At 40.8% G+C, this 21,107-nt stretch overlaps 1 protein-coding gene across 6 annotated transcripts in view; it reads left to right on the plus strand.

The window, feature by feature from the left end:
- The window catches only part of sbf1 (SET binding factor 1), a 56,207-nt gene that overhangs the window by 10,548 nt on the left and 24,552 nt on the right, over positions 1-21,107 (plus strand). For 2 of the 6 annotated variants that reach the window (XM_053414655.1, XM_053414657.1), the window contains exons 2-11: positions 9,748-9,833; positions 11,091-11,228; positions 11,970-12,098; positions 12,272-12,382; positions 13,638-13,715; positions 16,819-16,848; positions 18,559-18,664; positions 19,046-19,178; positions 19,321-19,429; positions 20,865-20,978. In XM_053414655.1, coding sequence (XP_053270630.1) covers positions 9,748-9,833; positions 11,091-11,228; positions 11,970-12,098; positions 12,272-12,382; positions 13,638-13,715; positions 16,819-16,848; positions 18,559-18,664; positions 19,046-19,178; positions 19,321-19,429; positions 20,865-20,978 — 1,034 coding nt within the window. The remainder of the gene's footprint in view (positions 1-9,747; positions 9,834-11,090; positions 11,229-11,969; positions 12,099-12,271; positions 12,383-13,637; positions 13,716-16,818; positions 16,849-18,558; positions 18,665-19,045; positions 19,179-19,320; positions 19,430-20,864; positions 20,979-21,107) is intronic. The other 4 variants (XM_053414656.1, XM_053414658.1, XM_053414659.1 and 1 more) reach the window with 4 other exon arrangements.

A 21,107-nucleotide genomic window follows, 5' to 3' on the forward strand; every position in this document is an offset into this window, starting at 1 on the left:
TTTTTCAGTTTGACCTCCGGTGAGCTAGCGAAAGAAATTGTCCAATTTAATTTACTGAAACGCTTATAACCACGATATGAATGGTGACAAAAGGTCTGTTCAGTGGAAGTCGAATCCTGGATGGAGTTGATTTAGACTGGCTGCTCAGAGTGACTGGAAACGAGCTGACCTGTGGTCGGTGTGCACTGGCAGGTCAGTCCAGTTTGTTCGGTGGCTCAGAATAAAACAGCAGACAACTGCTGAGGCTGAATCAAAGCTGTCATCAATCATCACCCTGCTGCATTTAGATGCAAATTACATCTGGAGCAAACTACTCCTCAAAACCGAAATAATAGTCTCTGGCTATTGTGCAGCTCTCTGAGGTCGTTTCCGCTCCTGAAAAGCCTTTCATTTTTTTGTTGTGGGATTCAGCTGGTGGTGGGGGGCTTGTGTGGAGATTAGTTTTGCAGGAAGGATGTGAGTGTATTGAAGAGCTTTTGCCCAAAGAAAATGCCCCACATTGTCTCCACGGGGATGACAGTTGCCAGATGATGTCTGATCGGTTCCCTTAATGTGTTGGCTCATTTATGCAGGATAACCAGTCTCGCCGTCATCTAACACCAAAGTGAGACAGCTCCAAATGTCAAGTGTTACCTATTGATGTGCTGATGTGCCGACCTCTGTGACATAGACCATCGATAAATTGAGTAATAATACCCACTAGGTCACCAGGTTCCTAGATTACATTACAAACAGCGACTAGATTAGAATAGAGGAAATAGAGTACAGTCAATATAGACATGCTATACCTAGAAGCTCAGCTTAACGCCCATGACAGCCATTTTCACCCAAACCAAACACATTTCCGACACCAAGCAACTAAATCAGCATGTCGAAAACAAGCAAACAAAGCCTATACTGACTATCATACTACTTCAGGCTTATAACACAAGCTATCAGATGAAAGCCGAGACTCCACTGATTCCAAGAGAATATACTGTATCTTTCTACAACCAAAACTTCACCAGCAGCCGAAGAAGAGCAACAAGATATAGCGACATACAAAAATGATGTCCTATCTCTGATGTTTTTACATAAGTTTAGTTTTATTCCAACTTTACAGACAAAAGACGTTAAAGTTCTGGAAGTTGTTAACTAGTCAACATAGACACAAAACAACACAACTACGACACAGATGTGTCAACGTGTCTGCAGGAGAGAGAGAGAAATTAAACGAAGCATCAATGCAAAGAATTGAGAAGTAATTGTAATCGAATTATCTGAGTAACATGAGTTTTTGTTGCAGCCTTAGAGATAAATCTAATTATGTGGTGTTGTGGTATCATTAAATATGATCACACAATTGTAGTATTAAATGGCACCTTGGCATCTTGCTAATGGAAGGTTTCCAATCAAAAAGGTCACGGAACTTGTGATAAGTAGAAAAAAATGTAATGACATTTTCTTTGTGGCCCTGAGTGGACATCTACACAAGATGCAGCATCAGGAGACTTTAAACCTCTTTTTGTACATTGATGTTAATCTGCACGTAGATATGTGCACAGAGACCTGCATAAAAACACACAAGGCTCAGAGCTCTTTTTTTACTGACTGCAACAGTCTCTGTTGTAACTGCCTGATGTCGTGTCAGTGTGGTTTGGAAGCCTGCGAACGAGAAGTTGCGGCTTGGTTCGAAAGCAAGAGCACGATACACACACACACAATCGCACACATACAGACTGAGCTGCACAACCATTTCCACTGTGACTGCCATCACTCAGTTTTCACATGACCATTCGGTCTCCTTCCATTCTGTGTCAGAGGGCATCACTGCTGCTAGTAGTCATCTGTGTGAGGAGTCATCAGGACACACATGCACAGACACACAACCACTTTGGTCTTGCATGCTCCCAACTCTAATGCTCTTGTCTCGCTCTCTTTTCCATGTCAAGTTTATCTTTCGTAACCTACATCTGACCATGTTTTTTTATAGTGTGTGAATATCTGAGTAGGCGTCTGCTTCGGGTTCAGGCTGTGAGCTTAGATGGTAGTTGCTCTGTTATTGTGGCTGTGAAGCTGTGAGGTATTTTTTGTTCCTGATTGTATCCGTGGTATTGGTCTGCATCAAGATAGATCTTCTAAAAGTCAGTGTGTGTGTGTTTATGTTGTTTTGCCAACAGTCAGATTCGGGACTTAACACTTAAGAAGTAGATTTTATAACCATTATCAAAATCACTAAAATGATGCACAGTTAGAAATGATACCAAATGAACAAATCCAAACTGGTGTAGGGTTTATTAGAAATGTGTACTTGAGATGCTGTACTAGCAGAAGCAGGTTAATAAAGGCCGCTGTTCTAACTATTGGTAGTAGCTCGATTCTGCAACAATCCTGTTTTCGCCAGCTGACTGTTGTTTTTTTCTACTCTATCAAAACAAAACTTCATATACAATCTGGAAACATAGTTGTTTATTTTGAGAGAGTCCGAATTGAAGAGTTATCTACTTCGACAACTAGCCTCTAAAATATGTTGTTCTTAAGCACATGCAGCATAACTAGGAAGCATTGAACCCTGATTCATCGATGGGGGAAAAAGCCTGTTAAGTCTTCTCGTTGAGTCTTTGGTTGATCGGCATAGTAGGAGCTGAATGCACTAATTGTGATTTGCTTATTGTGTTGCTCACACTGGGACGACGCAGCTGCTGTTGCACCCTAAGTCATGGGATGGACAAACACTGGACAGTTGGAAGACAGCAAAATGTAGCCTGGCCTGATGAATCAATTGAAGACACATCAGGTCACACAGCTCAGTGATTTTGTGACATGCGTAGATGCGTAGTTCAGGAGAAATAAAGGCAAGATGTACTGATTGAAAGCTACACAGTTTATGGGCAAATCCTGAGTTTGAGATACAAGGAGGGAGGATACTTCTGGAAGAAATCAGGAAGTGGATGAAAAGATAATCGGTTGCTAACAAAACATTGTGCAGGAACGTGGACTGGATTACATAAGACGCCGCATTATCGTTGTCGAGATAATCATCAATATCTGGGACAAGCAGAAGTGTATAGCTTTCCTTCTAGTCACTAATTTGCTGCTGTTACACAACATGTTTGGCTGATAGCTGGATGTCACATCACTGAGAGGCAACTGTGCTCAGTTCACATTCCTGTCCCACCACAGACTCATCGTGAGCCTTTTGGAAGCAGTGGTCTTACATCATTAGCAGCTCTGTCATGCCAACAGACGGCCCTGTACTGTCTAAACAGCAGTGCTCCTTGCTGAGCTCTGACTTTATTCACTTGCTGCTCACACACGCACAGCGTGGACATCTGCCAAATCCCTTTGCTGTAATTACACTGGGTTGTGTCGTTGTGGTTAAAAGGTATTGACTTTAATGTTATTCTTATTAGTTTTTTATATGTTTGGACGAACACACATTCTTTCGGCACTTTTGGCAACAAAGATCATAATCAGGTGTTCCACAGCAGCAGGTGGTCTAAGTGAAATTAAGTGTTAAGAGTTTAATGATTCATTATGGGACCTCAGAAAGAATTACTTTTTTTAACATGAGGTATTTGCTGTGTTGAATAAAAAGAAGGTCGACATTCCAACGTGCAGGAAACATTTGAACAACTGAAGGTGAAATCACAATCTCAGTGTGATTGGATATGAATGATCTATCCGATGTGCATATGACCAAATCACGATATCGGCCTTTTCATATGCTCCATATTCTTTGCAGGTGTTGAATTGTAACAGCTGCTATTAACTGCTCCAACCTTTGTGGTACTTTGCCATGTGGTGTGTGTTGTGGACAAAGGTCTCTTGCAACATCTTAGGTTTTAGAGTCTTAGATGTTTGCATTGAACTGTGCTTTTCTGGCTGTACACTGTTCAAAATGATGCCTTAGTTGTTGTTGAAAGATGTTAGTGATGTTTTGAGTCTGTTTTGGGGACTGGTCTGCAGCATAATTCGCAAAGGACAGTTTTCTCGTCGGTGTCAGACTTCTCAGACTGAAACCATATTCATGCAACAGAAGTAGATTCTCTTTTAGGTGCAACCTCCTTGTTTTATCTGAGCTGGTCTGAATCTTTATCTGTTAAGAGTTAGCTGGTTCTATGTCACTTTCATGTTCTGTGAAAGAAAATAAAGCATTGTCCAAATGACAACAAATATATCGCTGTAATAAGTATGATTTTAAACACAGCGAAATAAACAACAGAATGTAATAAGAAACAGTATTTCGCTTTTCTGCCGTCAACGTGGTGCCTCCTTTGCACAGAGCCTGCTGGAGACTGGCCAAGTCAGGTATTATTCAGCTGGGTCTTACTGGAAAGCACTAGGTGTGACATGGAGGAGAAAAATATAAAATTAGATTTCGGTCTGAGTCAGCTGCTGGCATTGTGGTACGCATGTGTTAACAACAAGCCTAGCTCACAAAATAAATTTTTTCTTGTTTTGCAATTTGCTGTCTGGCTTTGCCGGGGCCTACAACACTGTAATCAGAGGTAATTACCGACTTAATGCGAAACAGACCAATTAACCAATGTAAAACAAATGTTTCCTCATTATTTTTACGTGAAACGGTATCATTTCCTTATACAGACATCCGCATTATTTTCCCATCATACACTTCACATCCTAGACCTGTGACAATAATGTCTATAGTGTTCTGCAATTCTGTGAGTAGGTCCTACATGTGGGAATATAGCACTGTACCTCTTTTAAATGCAGTTTTTCTTTTACTGTGTGACGTTGTAGAAACTTAAAAAAATATTTCCATCACAGACTTTTTCCGTTTCATGACTATTAGTCATCATGCATTATTTGCACACCCACTGTACTTTCATTCAGTTCCACCTTTGTCTTTCACCCATACTGAAGGGTGGGATTCTTCTTTTCACACAACATATGAGTTGCAGAACTTAAATTACAACGTTCAAGTTGAATTTCACACGCCTGGAGGTCTCACAGGTTTTATTATGTATAATTAGATTTCATAGAACAAATTCCTGTCCTATTTTCTATGCCCCAAGCAAATGCTTGGTTTTTCAGGCTCATTTTTGATACTAAGAATTAAACTAAAAAAATCATATAGTCACAGTAAAAAAATAAATGATAAACATAACTACACAATATAAATAAACAAGTAAGTGTTCGCACATGCATCACTCATCCACAACAGATTCCAAGTGACAGGTATACAGCTATGCGATGCAGCAATGGAGCCAAACACCAAGTTAGAGATCTCGAAAGTCATTGTGAGAATTGCACAAAAAATGTTGTTTCATTATGAAACTGTGTGGGCTCAAATTAGAATATGGGGTTGGTCTCCAGTGTCTGAATAATTAAAGGGAAGCTCTGCCCACATAGATTTAATTGGGTTCTTATCTCTAAATCTGTGTCTGTTTTTCCTATTTCAGACGGGTAAAATGCAATTTACGTTTTGTTCAGATTAATGATTCGCTCTGGCTCTGTGCTAACTTGCTCTACTCTTGGTCAAACAAGCCTTATCTGTCTCTTTACTGCTCGGCTCTATGTACCTGTTATCCGGGATGTACGTGAGAGTCTGCTATCTGTGTATGCTGGCACTGGGCTCACCAATCACAGTGTGTAACCAGCCCTCAAAGACCTGACCCAAGCTGGTGAGGGTCGTAATTTGTTCGACACAATGTGTAGCAATGGTGCTGAATATTTCGTTGAGTTATTTATTTGTCACAAAGTACGTTAAATAACTACATAGCACTTAATATGTGGTTTCACTTCCTCTGATATCAGCTGGGAGGTTTTGGTTATGTCTCGCAGGCCTTCATTCAATGATAGTTCTGTTGGGTTGTTGCAGAAACCAGAGTAAAACTTGTTTATGCAGTTGTATTACAGTTTGGGTGTAGAGCCTGCTGTGTATGGGAGCACACCACTCTGCAAACAAACAGCGGATCAATCCAGTGACACGCAGCAGTACTTCTGCAGGAACTGGAAAAAATTGGATTTAATAATGGGTCGTTTGATCCAAGCAAACTGAACGGCCAAAGATGCATTCCTGCTACAGCCCGTATCTGAATGGCTGAGCTCTTTTGTAGACCTTATTTTTGACTCGGGTATTATTCGTTTGCCTGTGCACCAACATTTCAGAACAGTGTATAGCACTTTATCAGTAGCAGGGATATGTGCGTTCAAGAAACCAAACAAAGGTTGACTTGTTAGAACAAAGACAATGACCTCCTACCGTCTTGGCTTTAATCAATGATGAATGTGCAGGTTTTCTGTGTGAACATTTTGAGTTTCGGTCTGCCAGGTTTAGATGCTCCCCCCTAAAGCAACAGTACTGGTAATTGGTCAAAAATATCCTCATAAGTCCTTTTTTTGCCATTTTTATTACCTAATTCTTAGTCCTGCTGGTAATAATTGTATTGTTACCATTATTGACATATTTGTTTTCATTGCAACACATGTGAAACCTGACGGATATAGCCACGTGGCTTAAGTATGGAGATGATTTGTGTGCAGTGGCTGTGTTGAGATGGTTGTGGAACTCAGCGAAGATGATGCAAGTTCTTATTCATACTTTTGTTGCTGTAAGAACTGAGAGGTCCACTATCCTTGCTTAGAGCAACATTTTTCTCACAAATATTAATCTTAGTTAGTGCACATTAAAGTCTAAATTGTTGGCACCTATTTTGTCTATAAACTGTTGATCAAGGATTTATTTACCTTGGCTGATGCTAACTAAGTGAAACAAGACACATCTACATGTGCAAAACTGTTTATATTATCAGTGATAAAACACATGGACTGCAACATCAGATGCTTTAACTTACTAGATCCATTTCTGTGTCAATTTCCAAGTCACAGGCGATTGTATTATTAAATTGTTGAATATATCCCCAAAAAGGAAATCCATACAGCTTACATTGCAGCCTTGCCCTTCCTCTCTCTCACAAACACCCGACTTGACATCGTCAAACCTGCCATTGAGAGCAGTGGGAGATATTCCGCCTGAAAGGTGGTCTTATGGACCCTATTTATCAGTTCAAGGAACTAATGCATAACCAGCTGTTTGCTAACACATAGGCTCAGTGACACTTCCAACCCTTGGAATTGTGCACATCTTTCCTTGTTGGACTGACCCTGGCTGCAACCACAGCTCACAGGAAGCAGCTGGTTTCTGACAGATTACAGTAAAAGAAAGAAACTACTAAATATTCCGGCTACAGAAAATAAAACATTCTGATTTGAACTCAATGGATATAGACCCACAATTGTGAAGATCTTTGTCTGCAGCTTACTTTCGTGTGGCAAAAATATTTTCAAAGTTTTGTTCAGTTCAAATGTTCAGTTGTTGTAATCTGTACCAGGGCACAGCGGCTAGCTCGTGCTGCACCTTCTCATTTCTCCGTAATTGCTGCTTTTGTTAAGTTAATTGGAAACGTAAAAGTCTTGTTTACATTCCATAGTAACAACTGTATTTGGATACGTGCAGATATCCGTGACATCATTCGATTAGGAAAAAAAATGGACCTCCAGTGACAGCGAGACACTTTTTGTTGAGCATTCCTCTCCCACAGCGAGCAGTGAGTTACAGCTGGGTTGAAGGCTTTCAAGGGGAAAAGTGTGAGTATGAGAGGGAGAGTGATATATGAGAGTGTGTGTGTGCGTGTCCCTCTCTCTAATGTCTTTGGTCCAGAGGCCTGCGTGTCACTCCCAACAGACTCTTTACCGGCTCATTCATACACTCCTCCCTCGGCTGCAGGATGTCCTGCTTTAACTTGCTTAATAGTCTCCCGCCTGCTTCACTATTGGCAGATAGTCTATCTACACACGCCTTAATCTGGGCTGTCACACCGTTTTCAGGAGCTTTTTCATTGTTTGTGTGCCAGTTGACACACCTACATACAATTAGGCTGTACCATGGGACAAGTACTCTCCTTTGTAACATCAGCCTACTTGAGCCAACTTGATGTCACCTCCCAAACGGCTGGGAGGGGACATCAAGTCCCAGCATGCATCAGGTCAAGCATACTGTACTTGATGACTCATCACAGTGTACGTTGGCTATGTCACGTTCCTAAGTGTCATAAAATTGCTATCTACCAGTCGACTGATGATGCTGTTTCCTCTGTAAATTCATGTGCGATGAAAGGGTTTTAGGAACTTTCCAGCTTTGTTGTGTAAATGTAGTTCATTTTAACGCTCAATTCATCATACTACTGATGAATGAAAGTTTTGCATTGTACACATCAAAAACACACTGTGCTTTGGTGTGTGCGACGTCTCGCATTCAGAAACCATGTGGACGTTTTATTTTTCCCCCCGTCTGAAGCGGTTTCAACACAAGCTTATCTGATCACACATTTATGGCATCTGATGCCCGAAAATAAAATCAACTGACTTAACTGACTTATTGTTTTCGATGTGAAGCAGCAAACCTTTAACCATTGGTTCACTTAAAAGCAACTCAGGGCTGTAAAGTGAACCCCTTGACTTCTGACTGCAGAGCGCCACTCTCACAAGCGTCGCCAGGTCGCCAAGGGAGAGGGGTTGACTTTAGCATTTCCCTGTGTGCTATGGGAGCTGGCCTACTTTCTGTTTGTGTATTGTCTCTGTGTGTGTCTGGGCTTCTGTTTTAGTTCCCTTGGTAAAGGCACACAGGCTCTGTTGTTTTTCTCTGCGGCAAAATGTTGTATAAATTGTCCAGGTTTTAGTCGGCGAGAATCTTGTCCTTAATTTAGAATAGGATTATGTTTAGCTCTGTACTGTTTTTATGCTAGAATGACATCATTTGTATTCACTGGGCAGATGAATGCTGCCTTGAAGCAACGGGCAGGTCCTGTGGTGGTTACATAAGTCAGTCTTTGTTGTTGTAATTGTGCTGCTGTGATGAGCCAACAGTGAAAATGGCCTCATTAACCAGCGAAATCAGCAAACAAGCATTTTAATGCATCCCACTAATGTTCAATAGATAGGTATGGAATAATTTTGAATTACTTACTCTGCAACAAATGTTTATTTCCTTGTTTTGGGAGGTGATATTGGAGGACATGACTCACGAAGCAACATCATGACCCTGTTGCCAGTCTGCTCTTGTCATAGGCGGCGACTTTGATTACTTGTGTTTGTAGCTGTCAGTTTCACAAAGAAGTTGATGACTTGATCCCAATTATTGTTCTCATAATGATCAAAGTAATGATGCAGGTGTTGAACTACATGTGCTGTCGTAAGTGGTGATGCAATACATGTTATTATAGCATTGTAAACACAAGGGTTGCTCTGTTTACCAAACACTGCAGGCTAAATAGATTAAATATTTTTATCCAGGCACCCCTTAAGATTGAAGTAGAATCATAGAAGAAAGAACAGAAACAAGGTGAACAGGTCTTCTTAGTATAAGCTGCATCAAGAGTTGAAAGTGTTTGGTAGGCCATGCTCCAGATAGACTTCCGGTTTGACTTCTATTCACAGTCACGTTTCTTACCTGGAAAACGAACCTAAGGCCTTAAACGACACCATCTCACAAAGCCGATAAAGGACATGTCTCCCAAATCAGCAAAGTTATGTTTGGTTTGGTGCCGCCAGACATGCATTTACTTTTAACATGATTATTTGAATTTAGACCTTATTTATTTTCCAACATCGAAATGATAAAACACAGAAAGAAGAATGCCACTGTGCTGCTTTGGTTTAAAAACCATAGAGTTTATCAGTAGAATTAAACAGACAACAAACAATCTTGGGATGAACTGTATTTGTCTCTCTGTGTCTCTACAGTGGAGGGTGAAGGTCAAGGTCGTATTCTCCAGCGGTTTCCTGAGAAAGACTGGGAGGACAGCCCATTCCCACAAGGCATAGAGCTGGTAAGTCAACACACACAGACATGTTCCTGTGTAGCTTGGTGACCAGGACAAGACACATGAGCTAATTTCCTGGGCCAGCTCAGTGGTTGGGGCAAGAGACAACTGCCAGTATTATAAGAGTTATTGTTTGGCACATTTCATTTTATGTGGCAGGTATTTTCCAGTGACACTTGGTCAGTCTGACATGTGGGACCAGAGCAAGATGATTACAGCTCACAAACCTCCTGATCCACAGGGGCCACACTCCACATAGTTATTCTAACAGTTTCTACGCTTTCAACACTTTTGTGATTGGAGTTTGTTTTGAAGTTTTACATGAACCAAATGCAATTTATGACTTGTTAAACACGACTAGAGGAGCTGTCTTGCTCAACTGGTTAGGTTTTGCCTAGAAAGAAAACACAAGTTGATCTGTAGTTAGTTGTAGAGCTGCAAAGATTAGTTACTTGATTGATTTAGCACTCTGAAGAAAATCGATCAATTAATTAATCAGCACTAAACAGTTGTTTCAGTTAATGTAATGCACAGAGCTTCTTGTCTTAGTCTTAGTAATATACATAGAACATTTTAAGGATTTGAATTTGTACCTTTTTCTGCTTTTTTACACAACATAGACAAAAGGATTATGATTAATTGAGAAAATGTGTTGAATGAGTTAACTGAGTATAAAAGAAGTCAGCATATAGCACGTTTAACATTGCACAGAAATATAGGTGAGATAAGGTCCAACTCTAGAGTCATCAAGACAGTGAGGCAGCCTTGTGAATGATGACCATAGCATAAAAAATGATATATTGTAACATAGCTAATATTAACATTGGCTCAATTTAGTCAACACTGACAGTATTGATTGCACCATAAACATTTCTTGATAACGTGTAAATATTTTAAAATTTATACTGTAACAGGTTTAACGTTTTTACAAAGGAAGACAAACTATATTTACTCTTCTACTGACTCCATTGTAGACAGCAGCCTGGTGGTGTTGTCATATTGTTAAAGCAGACGGAAAATATTCAGGACCTGCTATGTTGGGTTAATGATAGCTTGGCCCTGGATGAGTCACCCTGAGGTGCTGTAAGAATGTGACCCACAGTTTGATATGACACAAAGATTGCCACATTGGTATGTAAACTAATCTTTCCATCTGTCTCGTTTTTCCCCCCCTCCTTCCAATCTGATTCCAACCCTATGTCTGTGTCTTCCCTCTGTCTCCTCTCCCGCTATCACCTCAACCCCCGCCCACCCCCTCTGTAGTTCTGTCAGCCCAGCGGTTGGCAGTTGGTTCCTGAGCGGCAGCCAGCCTCCTTCTTTGTAGCGGTTTTGACGGACATCAACTCGGAGCGTCACTACTGTGCCTGCTTCACCTTCTGGGAGTGCCTGGACAACCCGCAGGTGTGGCAGACGTCAGGGCACGAGTCCTCAGGACAATATGTAGCTACCAGTCTAGTTGTTAGTGCAGCAGCAATGACTGAATGACATGATCCCCCACTGGTTTTTCTGTGATGGTCCCAGGAGTTACTGTTTAATTTGGAATAATAGTCTTGACACCCTACGGTCCATGAATACTTTTTACCATGAACACCCAATTGTAAAGAAATTTCAAAGCTAGTGAACTCTAGGAGGTGTGGTATCTGCTGAATGAGCAGATTGTATTGGAATGATATTCTGTGTTGAGTATATCCAATCAACAGATTATTTAATGCTTTCTTGTATACATTTGACCTCATGCAAGAACTGTTTATATGAACAGATTGACATATGGGGCAGGAAGTATGGTCTTATATGGTACTATTGGGGCGTTAATTATGCTAATTTGTTATCCCTGTGAATGTTAACTCGTATACGCTCACATTCATATTGTTTACATTGGTAATTTACACACTTCTCTAAAAATAGAAGTCTTTGTTGAATCTGCAGGGCATGATTCTACAAACTCACCGTATGAACAAATATAGCAGAAATTTAGTTTAAGAATACAAACATGTTCTTGCATGAGGATCTTTCTCTGTTTACTTTGTTCACATGTGACAAGGCAGCCTATAGATTTATACTTGAGTCTCTGTTATGGTCTCCATATTCTTCTGTAATATTATCAGCCCGCTTTGATTGAAGCCATATCTGTTTTGTGTTAAGCTGCAGAAGGCTGAGGCCAACGAGCTGGACGAGGTAGATGAAGATTTGGCCGTCGTCCAAGCAGCGAAGGTCTTTGCCCCGAAGAGCCTGGTGCTGGTGTCCCGACTAGACTACACCGAGGTGTTCAGGGTATGCTGCACACAACCATTGGTTTACTCCACTACACTATTGTGTGATTAATTATTCACCTTTTCCGAATGAACACAAAAGGCAATCGAAATACAATAATAAAATAACATTTTTATTGAGGTTAATAAAGCAGTGAGACTAATCTGCTTTATTTCTCCCTCTCTAACAAACAGAACTGTCTGGGTCTGGTCTACACCATCTACGTAGATGGCCTGTCTGCCCCTTTGGAAACGGTGATCGGGAATCTCCTCACCTGTATCATCCCCATTGCTGGAGGCTCCCAGGTACAACATACTGATCATTCATCTCTTTCTCTCACAAATGCCTGGTGAAAACAAACTACCTGTCATATAGACCAAAGGGAACATCTTCCAAAAGAGGAAGATACACTGTGTCACCGTTTCTCAGTCTCATTTTCTATGCTGCTCAGTTTTGCTGGGTGGTACACACTCCTTATGTCCCACAATGCCTTGCAGCAGGGCAGCTTAGTCACCGACATGGCACTGTAGGGAAGTAAAGCTTGGCGCCGTCGGCCAGCACTAGCATTGCTAAACTTGCACTATTGTTTACTTGGTACTAATGAAAATGTTTAGCTGTGGTTGTAGATTTTAGGAATCTGAACTACATCATGTGTTTGCATATAAAAAACGGGAACTTGCATGCGTAAATGGATGACTATATTCAGAGTGTCACAAGGTTGAAAATTCTTGAAGATGCTTATCTTCATCATACAGCTGGTTTGACATCAGATCTCTCTCCCTGAGTAGCAGCGTCGTGTATTGCTCAGGTAGCCGTCCCTGTGAACACACTCAAGTGTAAACATCATTAATATAGATCACTCTGATTGCTATACGTTTACTGGGAGACGTTAAGCCCAAAGTTCTGATCAACACATGTTGTCCTTTATGAATGATCAACACCACTTAAAATAGGTAGACTACAGCATCAGGTTTTATTCAGTGTTAGCCATTGAGGAAGATCTCAACTCTTCCGTTAATAGTATATATACTGTATATAATAAGCGTTTCGTTTCGTGTAACAACATATGTGTGAGACAAACATTTCACATTAGGCCTCTAGCTCACCACACTTAAACTCTCCACTGACTGAGGAAGTTTCTTGTTTTGGGTATTTTGTAGCACATATGCACTGACATGTGAACATGCCCCAGCAGGTCCAACGTTGTGCGTTACTTGAGAACGCATTTGAGCTAATTCAAACATCAGATTGTTCACCACATTAAATGATTTTTTTCTTGTCATTTCTTTTTTTCCTGACTACCATTTGCTCTCTTTATAAAATATATTTTTATAAGAATACATTTCAGTTTAGTTATTTCTCTTCCACAAAATCTCATCTTCTTTTCTTTATAAGTTTTTTAAAGATCCCTATTACACTGTCTCACGCTGATGGTGCACAAACAGAAGGAAGTATTGTAATTTTCATCAGTTGAACCCTTCCACTGTGGTTAACAGTTGTTGTAACACATGTTTGTCACCTCTGTGCACCCTACTGTACGCTGGCTCCTCTGTGTTACAGACAGATGAGTCCCCAGTATGTAGTTTAGAAAAGGTTCCTCAGGCCCTGGCCTGTGACTGGCTGCTGGCCTGTCTCCAGGTAACTTTCCCGTCCTGCAAGCTTCACCAATCAACAATCAGCTTGTTGTTACAAATTCTGTTGATCAAGCAGTAAAAGAGTGGTCTTCTTTTCCCTGAGGAATGTGTTCCCTCTTGCTGTCATTTCAAATCATGTGTGATTGACGGCGCTTGAGCTATTTTTGATCTGTCTTTTTGTGTTTCGTGATCAAACGGCTTCCACATGATCACGCTGTTAATCATTTGAAACATTTTATTTCTGTTTTTTTCTTCTGTCGCATTTGTCATGAACCTAAGTTGATGCATCTTTTAATATGTATTTCAGATCACCGTTTATTTTTAAGTTGTTTTCCTCAGTCTGAAACACACACTACCTGACAAATACACAAGGGATACACACGCACATCCACACACACATGCACACACACCCTACTGAAGCTGTGCAGGTCTTAATTTATTTGTGGCCATATGTGACAGCAGATGGCTCCCTACTGGAAAGCACATCAGCTGAATGAGGGAATGAGATCTAATCAGTATTAACACACAAACAGTCTCAAACAGCGGAGGCTACAGCACAGCTCTCCTTACACACCAAGGCAAATCTGAAAACACAAAAACAGGCCAATGTTAAAGCTGTTTCCTGAATCATTCATCATCATACTGATAGATTCTGCTATAGATGTTAATCAGTGGTTTCATTAACAAAGCTGTATGTTACCTGTAATGCAATGTAAAACGTCAGACAGCAAGCTACAGTATGTACAGTAAATGTACAGAGCTCCTTAAAGGGATAGTTCACCTCATTATCTGCTCAGCACTATGCTGATGGAGGGGTGGACAAAGTGTTAGTCCACAAAACACTTCTTGAGTCTCAGGGGTAAGCAGCGTTGCAGCAGGATCCAATACAATTGAAGTAAATGGTGACCTACACTTCAGACTTTATAGAACACATAAAACATATCAAGCCTCCCTACTGCTAAAGTGGTGTCATCCAAGTGTCCGCAAGCCCCGCCATTCATATTCGACTCAAAACGTTGTCATTTGCAGCATGTTTTAAAGCCTAAATGTCCTGTGATAGTTGTGAGCAGATGATTGAATTTTAATTTTTCAGTGAACCATCCCTTTAAGCGTCCTGTTCCTGTCCAGCCAAAGGACAAACAGTTCTGTTCTTCCGACTCAAGAGCAGCACAGGCCACTTTAGAAAGAGCAACAGACACTTACACACATTCCAGTAACTGTTAAATCACACAGGACTTTTCTGTCAGCCTTACTAAACGTCTGTCATTAACACAGAATGTGTCTGTTCAGCCTCTGAACAGGAACTCACAACAGGCCCAAGGAACATTACACTGAAATGATTTTGGCTATTAGACATATTGTTGTGGCAACACTGTCACACACCAAACAGCTGCTGGCACCAATAATGATCGGACATTCTACTAAGAACACACAAGCGCCAAGGTTTTTATTTGATCAAATAACTTTCTGCTGCAATACATTGACTCAAATTTTTAATATAGACTGACTATAAAATTATTTTATAAATAAAATACCCAGACTTTTAGTCAACTAAAACAGGATGAGGATAACTAATTACGATAAACACTAACAAGAACATTTAAAGCAGGACTAAATTTATAAAAATTTACAATTTTAACACAAAATGCATTTTCTATGTTTTACCCTCTTCTGAAGCATTTAGTCAAAACAAGTACTACACAAATAAAGTGTATTATTATAATTGTTATTATTATAATTATTAACCAGTCTGGTTATCCAAGATAGTGCTACGTTTGCCACACACATTGCTTAGACTTAATTACAACTGCCCCCTCCGGTTGAATGCATATGTCAGCATTAGTTTTGTAAAAATGTACGACCGCTGACTTCTGAAATTTAGTGCTAATTCAAATCCTGGTGCAGGCTGTCGTATCAAAGCTGGTTAAATAACTAAAAGTTGTGGAAGGTGTTTAAACAGTGCAGCTTGTGAAATAACACGTTGTGGCCGGATGTTACAGCACCAGTTATTTATCTGAGTAGTTTACACACTGAACTCGAGGCTGTTGGCCTGATGTGAGAAATAGTGAATTGCAAAAGTAGTGCTACAGGGTGACAAGCAGGATCGTCCTTAACACAGAAAAGTGACAAACCACTTGGTTCTTTTTTAAGCATCTTTCCTTGTAAAGTCATCTTGAACAACATCACACCCCAGTGTGCACATGACCCTGACCTCTGTAATGTGTGTTTGACTTCCTCATGGTGTGGGATGACTTGCATTTAGTTTTCATCCTTCCCTTCTTTTAGCGATAGGGTTGTTGTCTTTATAAGTAATTAGTGTGAAAGGTGAAATTCCAATCCCAATTTATGGGCAGTGCCTGTCAGGCTGCCAAGCGCTGTGACTGGCAGAGTTTAATTTAGGGGTAAACCCATTTATTGTATTGCTGGAAGTCATTGCTACTTTCTGTCAGCTGATCGCGTGAGGAAACGCATTATTTTTCCTTCACCTTCTATTATTGCGGTGTGTCAATGAGGAACTCTGCTGCTACCAAATTAGTTTTATTACCTGTTATTGCTCCAACAACCATCATGTGATGTTAAAATAAGTCAGACTGTGGGAACAACAGACAAAGTTAACATTGTAAGATAAACGTCCTGCAATAGACTGCACTTGGGAAAATAATGTCCCCTGCATGTCACTTTTCCCGTCTCGTGCAATTATGTTATTGCTATTCTATTAGTGCACCGCAGTTTTTTGCTATTGTTGCTCTGTTTATTTTAGTTGGCAATAAAATGACAAAATGATTGGTGGTGTCATCGCACTGTTGAATCCCAAATGATGGCTTCACTTTGTATGCACGTGTGTCTCTCTCATGTCTACCGTTCCACTCATCCTATTTTTTTACACAGTCGTCATCTTGCAGTTCTTGTTTATGACATCATTGTTTGTGCTGCTTCCTTGTTTTGCCATGCTGATACATTATTGTCATATTGTTGTCAAGTGTGGGCATCCTGTGCCCTTGCTCCTGTTGTTTCTAACCTGGGTCTTATTCTGTGGGGGGTGTGTGTGTTTGTGTGTGTGTGTGTGTGTCTGCGCGTGTGTGTGTGTCTGTCGGTTGCTTGTGCAGCCGGGCCAGGAGGAGAGAGAGGAGAGATTGGTACGCCAGCCCTACTTCGTTCTCCTCTCGCCACCAATCAGCTCTGAACTTCTTTTCCCCCACTCACTCCCCTCAGCCAATCCAAGCACACTTCCTTTGGCAGGAGAACCAATCAAAATGCTTTGATGCCTTAATACCAACAACTGATCATTCTTTCTTTCTTTTGTTTTTAACCAGCCAACTGCATTTCTGATACAAGCAAGAGCCTCCAGATTGACTTTCATACCGATCATTTGTTAGTTTTCTTAATGTAACCATTTCCAAAGAACTACAAAAAGATATCAAAACTACTCGATCAAAATTTTCTATTTTCTGGACTAATGCCATTAGAATAAGTAATTTAGTCATTTATTACTCTAATAACAACAGGATTCTAATGTTTTATCCCCCTAATTGTCCTCAATGAATCCTTATATGCAACATCTTCTAGAGAAGACATTGAGTGTTGAAGATCCTACATTAGTCAAGTGGTTATTTATTAAAATGATGCAGACAACATGAACAGCGTGATCACACCAGATGATCAGCTGTTGGGTCGCAGTAATGAAATGCTAACAGCTTGCTATGTTTGCTAACGCTATCGCTGCTGTAGGGCGCATGAGATGATGATGCTGCACTCTTCCCTCCCAGTCCAGCCCAGTCCACATATACAGCCTCACAGGCTTGATTACTGTGATTAACGCCCTTTTCCGACGCTAACTGCATATCCAATCACAATCATAATTTTTTGTGAACCTTGAAAGCCCTCTGGCAGGATTAGAATGAACCTCACACGAGAACTGTTGCTCCAAGGACTTGTAACTTTGTTTTCTCTATTTAACCAGGACATAATATTTGAATCACATTATCTGGAGTGTTAAATGAAAATGCGTCTTGCATGCCTTAGACTCTAAGGCATGCAAGACTAAGGTTTCTATTCATCTAAGGCTTAGATGAATAGAAACCTTGTCTGTAAAGTGTGCCGTGTTCTGCCATCTCAGTCTGCTCATTTTATGCTGCAGAGCTCAATTTTGGATGATTGTAATTATACTATATAGATTTGTTTCTTACAGTCGCAATCACCTCCATTTCCCGGATACAGTGGTTATCCACTCAAAAATCAATATTTATCGACTTTTTCTTCTGTCTGGGGCTCAGAACATTTCAAACTCCACATTTATTTGTAATTGAGGACATAGTGATCAAACAGTGTCTGACTCTTAGGTTTTGAGTTTTATTTGTGTGCAAAGCAGCACAAAGGTTATTTTTTACTTTATTTTAAAGACCCGACTATTTCAGCCTTTTTACAGATTGCACGTCAGCTCAGAGGATTTCTTCATCATGGTCCTAATCGAATCATCCGAACAGATACACCATGATCAATCTTACATGAAACCGCAGTATAAAATCACCTGCGCATGACACCTGCCATGCTGGGATTCCCGTCTCCCACAAAGGCTCATTGATGTGGTGGTGTTGTGTTGCAGCACAGTTGTTGGCATGGAGTCCCGCCAAGCTCCACTCACATCAGCTGGAATGGCTTGTGTCTGATTTGTCACGTACCTGCTAAGCTTCTGGGATTCTCCATCTCTCTGTCGCTAACCTATGCTGCTGTCACGCACAACTGTGATTAAACCAAGCTTCCAAACCCTGGATTACTCAGAAAAGGCCATTTATTCCATGACTACTAACTTCCCGAATCTTTCCTCTCTCTCTCTCTCCAATCTATAGCGGACGATAACGTTAGGTGCTGGCGACCGGCAAGTTGTCCAGACTCCCATCAATGACGCGCTCCCTGTCAGTGGCAGCACGGTGGCCCAGCTCTTCAGACAGCTTGGTAAGAACTCATATTATATTTAATCAATACACCTCCAATTTCTAAACCGAGTTCTCGGGTGTCCAAGTGAAGATTTGGTATAATATGACGTAAATGATGACTTCTTTCTGGTGACAGCAAATGTGAACCACTGCCGAAACAAAAGCTCCACCATAAATTTCACCTTAAGGATGATTATAATGCTTTACTGAAACCATAGTGAGGACAGAATATGAGAAACGCACTTAAAAAAATCTCAGTCATAAACATGCTCTTGAAGTAACATTAACAGCTTCTTAAAGACAGAATTTGGGACATAACTGGAGTTTATTAGCATGTGTTCCAATTAGTTTGCCTTGTGGACTGACAGTGATGTCCGGTCTCTGCTCTCTTCTCCCTCAGGTATAGTCAACGTGTTGTATCTGTTATGCGCTGCCCTGACGGAACACAAGATCCTGTTCCTGTCCAACAGCTACCAGAGACTCACGGACGCCTGCCGCGGACTGTTGGCCATCATGTTCCCCCTCAAATACTGGTGTGTTTCCACCCACAGTCTCTGTCTCCACATCATTCTCGAGGTGTTTTTTACAACATATCAAGTCAGATAACTATGTGTATGCTGTTGTTGACAACAATTGATGTGAAAAAATCTCTTTGTGTGTTTGTGTCTTTCTCAGCTTCACCTACGTTCCCATCCTACCTGGAAAACTAATAGAGGTCCTAAGCACTCCCACTCCCTTCATCATCGGTGTCAATTCGTTCTTCCGCTCCGAAACACAAGAGCTGGTGAGTTCTTCATTAACATCACCCTTTCCCAATCCCCCCATGGCAGTTCAGGGGCTTGGTTCTGAGCCAGCACCTAATATTGGACCAGTTATTTTTGTTTAAGCGGCTAAAGAACCGACTTCGGCCAGAATAACTTGTTCGACTCTTGCACCCACACTTCATTGGTCTAAAGGAAAGAACTGTTTAAGTCAGAAGCTGGGGGTGGGATTAGCTTGACCAATAAGTCAAACAAAACCTTATGACCACCTTTGAATTAAAAAAAGAGCTTCAACAGGATAGCAGCAAACGGGGGGAGTCTCTTGATGAGCCTGTATTGTGTTATACATTGTGTTATAAAAAATATGTATTTCACACACATACAACTTAAATTATTGGGTGTTTACGCTCATCAAACACTTTATTCACAAGGATGAAACCACTTTAACAAGAAAGTAATTAAGATGCAGCCTAAAACAGCAGAAACAATGACAGCCAGTTAGAGGACAAAATACCAGTATCTGTCTGACCTTGAAATCAGACAGAGGAGGTTAAGAATTTTTGTTTTGTACTTACACTCAGTCTGCCGTCCCCTGCGATGCCATGGATGTGAGTTTGGATGACATTGTGGAGTATATTACATGTAAACTCTTACTGACCCATTAAGTAATGGTTCATCTGTCTTTCATTAAACTGTCCCCGCAGCCGTCTGCTTATTTGGTACCTGTTTGCCTTCTAATACAGTTCTCTATACAAACCTTGCCAAGTTAAATTACACCAATTTAAATGAAAAATAATTAGAGTGTAGATCAGTGGCTGTCAACCTTTTTCAAGTCACGACCCCCCAGAATAATCAGGTTGGTAGAATCTTATGTGCATACACTGACTCTCAAGGACACAAATTTTGAAATTATATAATTCGTACAGCGGATATTATGTTAAAACATTTCACCAGTTTTAATAGTTAGTTCTTTTATTTTCCTCCACAACCCCCGGGTGAACCCTGGAGTTGATATCTGTGCACCCCAGGTTGAAAACCACTGATCTACATCTGTTGATCAAAGGATTTAATTTGCTGCTCTCTTATTAAAGCCTGATGAGTTGTGTAATGGACGCTCCTTATTGAGATGTCTGACTACACTCTGCCGCTCTGATCGAGCCATTGATTTCACATAACAATGAAATGCTATGTTTTGTACAGTGGTTATCAAGGTACCAGCAGTCGTCAGGGTCAAGGGTCAGAGGTCATCGTCTGGGCGGCCCTTCCTGCTGTGTCTGCAGTGAATTTATGTTTAGATGTTTGCTATCTGGAACATGTAATGAGCAGCCGTTGACAGAGATGCCTTTTCTCTCTGCCTCTTAATCTTTCACTCACTGTAATCAGATTGTGTATCACACTGATGTGCTTTTATCAGCGTAGATGAAAAGTGTGTTTTACATGTGTGCATTTTCTGCTCAGTTGGATGTGATTGTTGCCGACCTGGACGGTGGTACGGTGACCATTCCCGAGTGTGTGCACATCTCCCTGCTGCCTGAACCGCTCCTTCAGCAGACACAGACTGTGCTGGCAATGGTGAGAGCTGCAGCCAAAACAATTAACACACACGCACACGCACACGCACACAGACACACACACACACACCTCCACTAGGTATAAAATGTTTTAATAAATTAATTATAATACAACATGTGGGATTTATCG

This window comes from Pleuronectes platessa, chromosome 22, assembly GCF_947347685.1.
Source record: "Pleuronectes platessa chromosome 22, fPlePla1.1, whole genome shotgun sequence".
NCBI lineage: Eukaryota > Metazoa > Chordata > Actinopteri > Pleuronectiformes > Pleuronectidae > Pleuronectes > Pleuronectes platessa.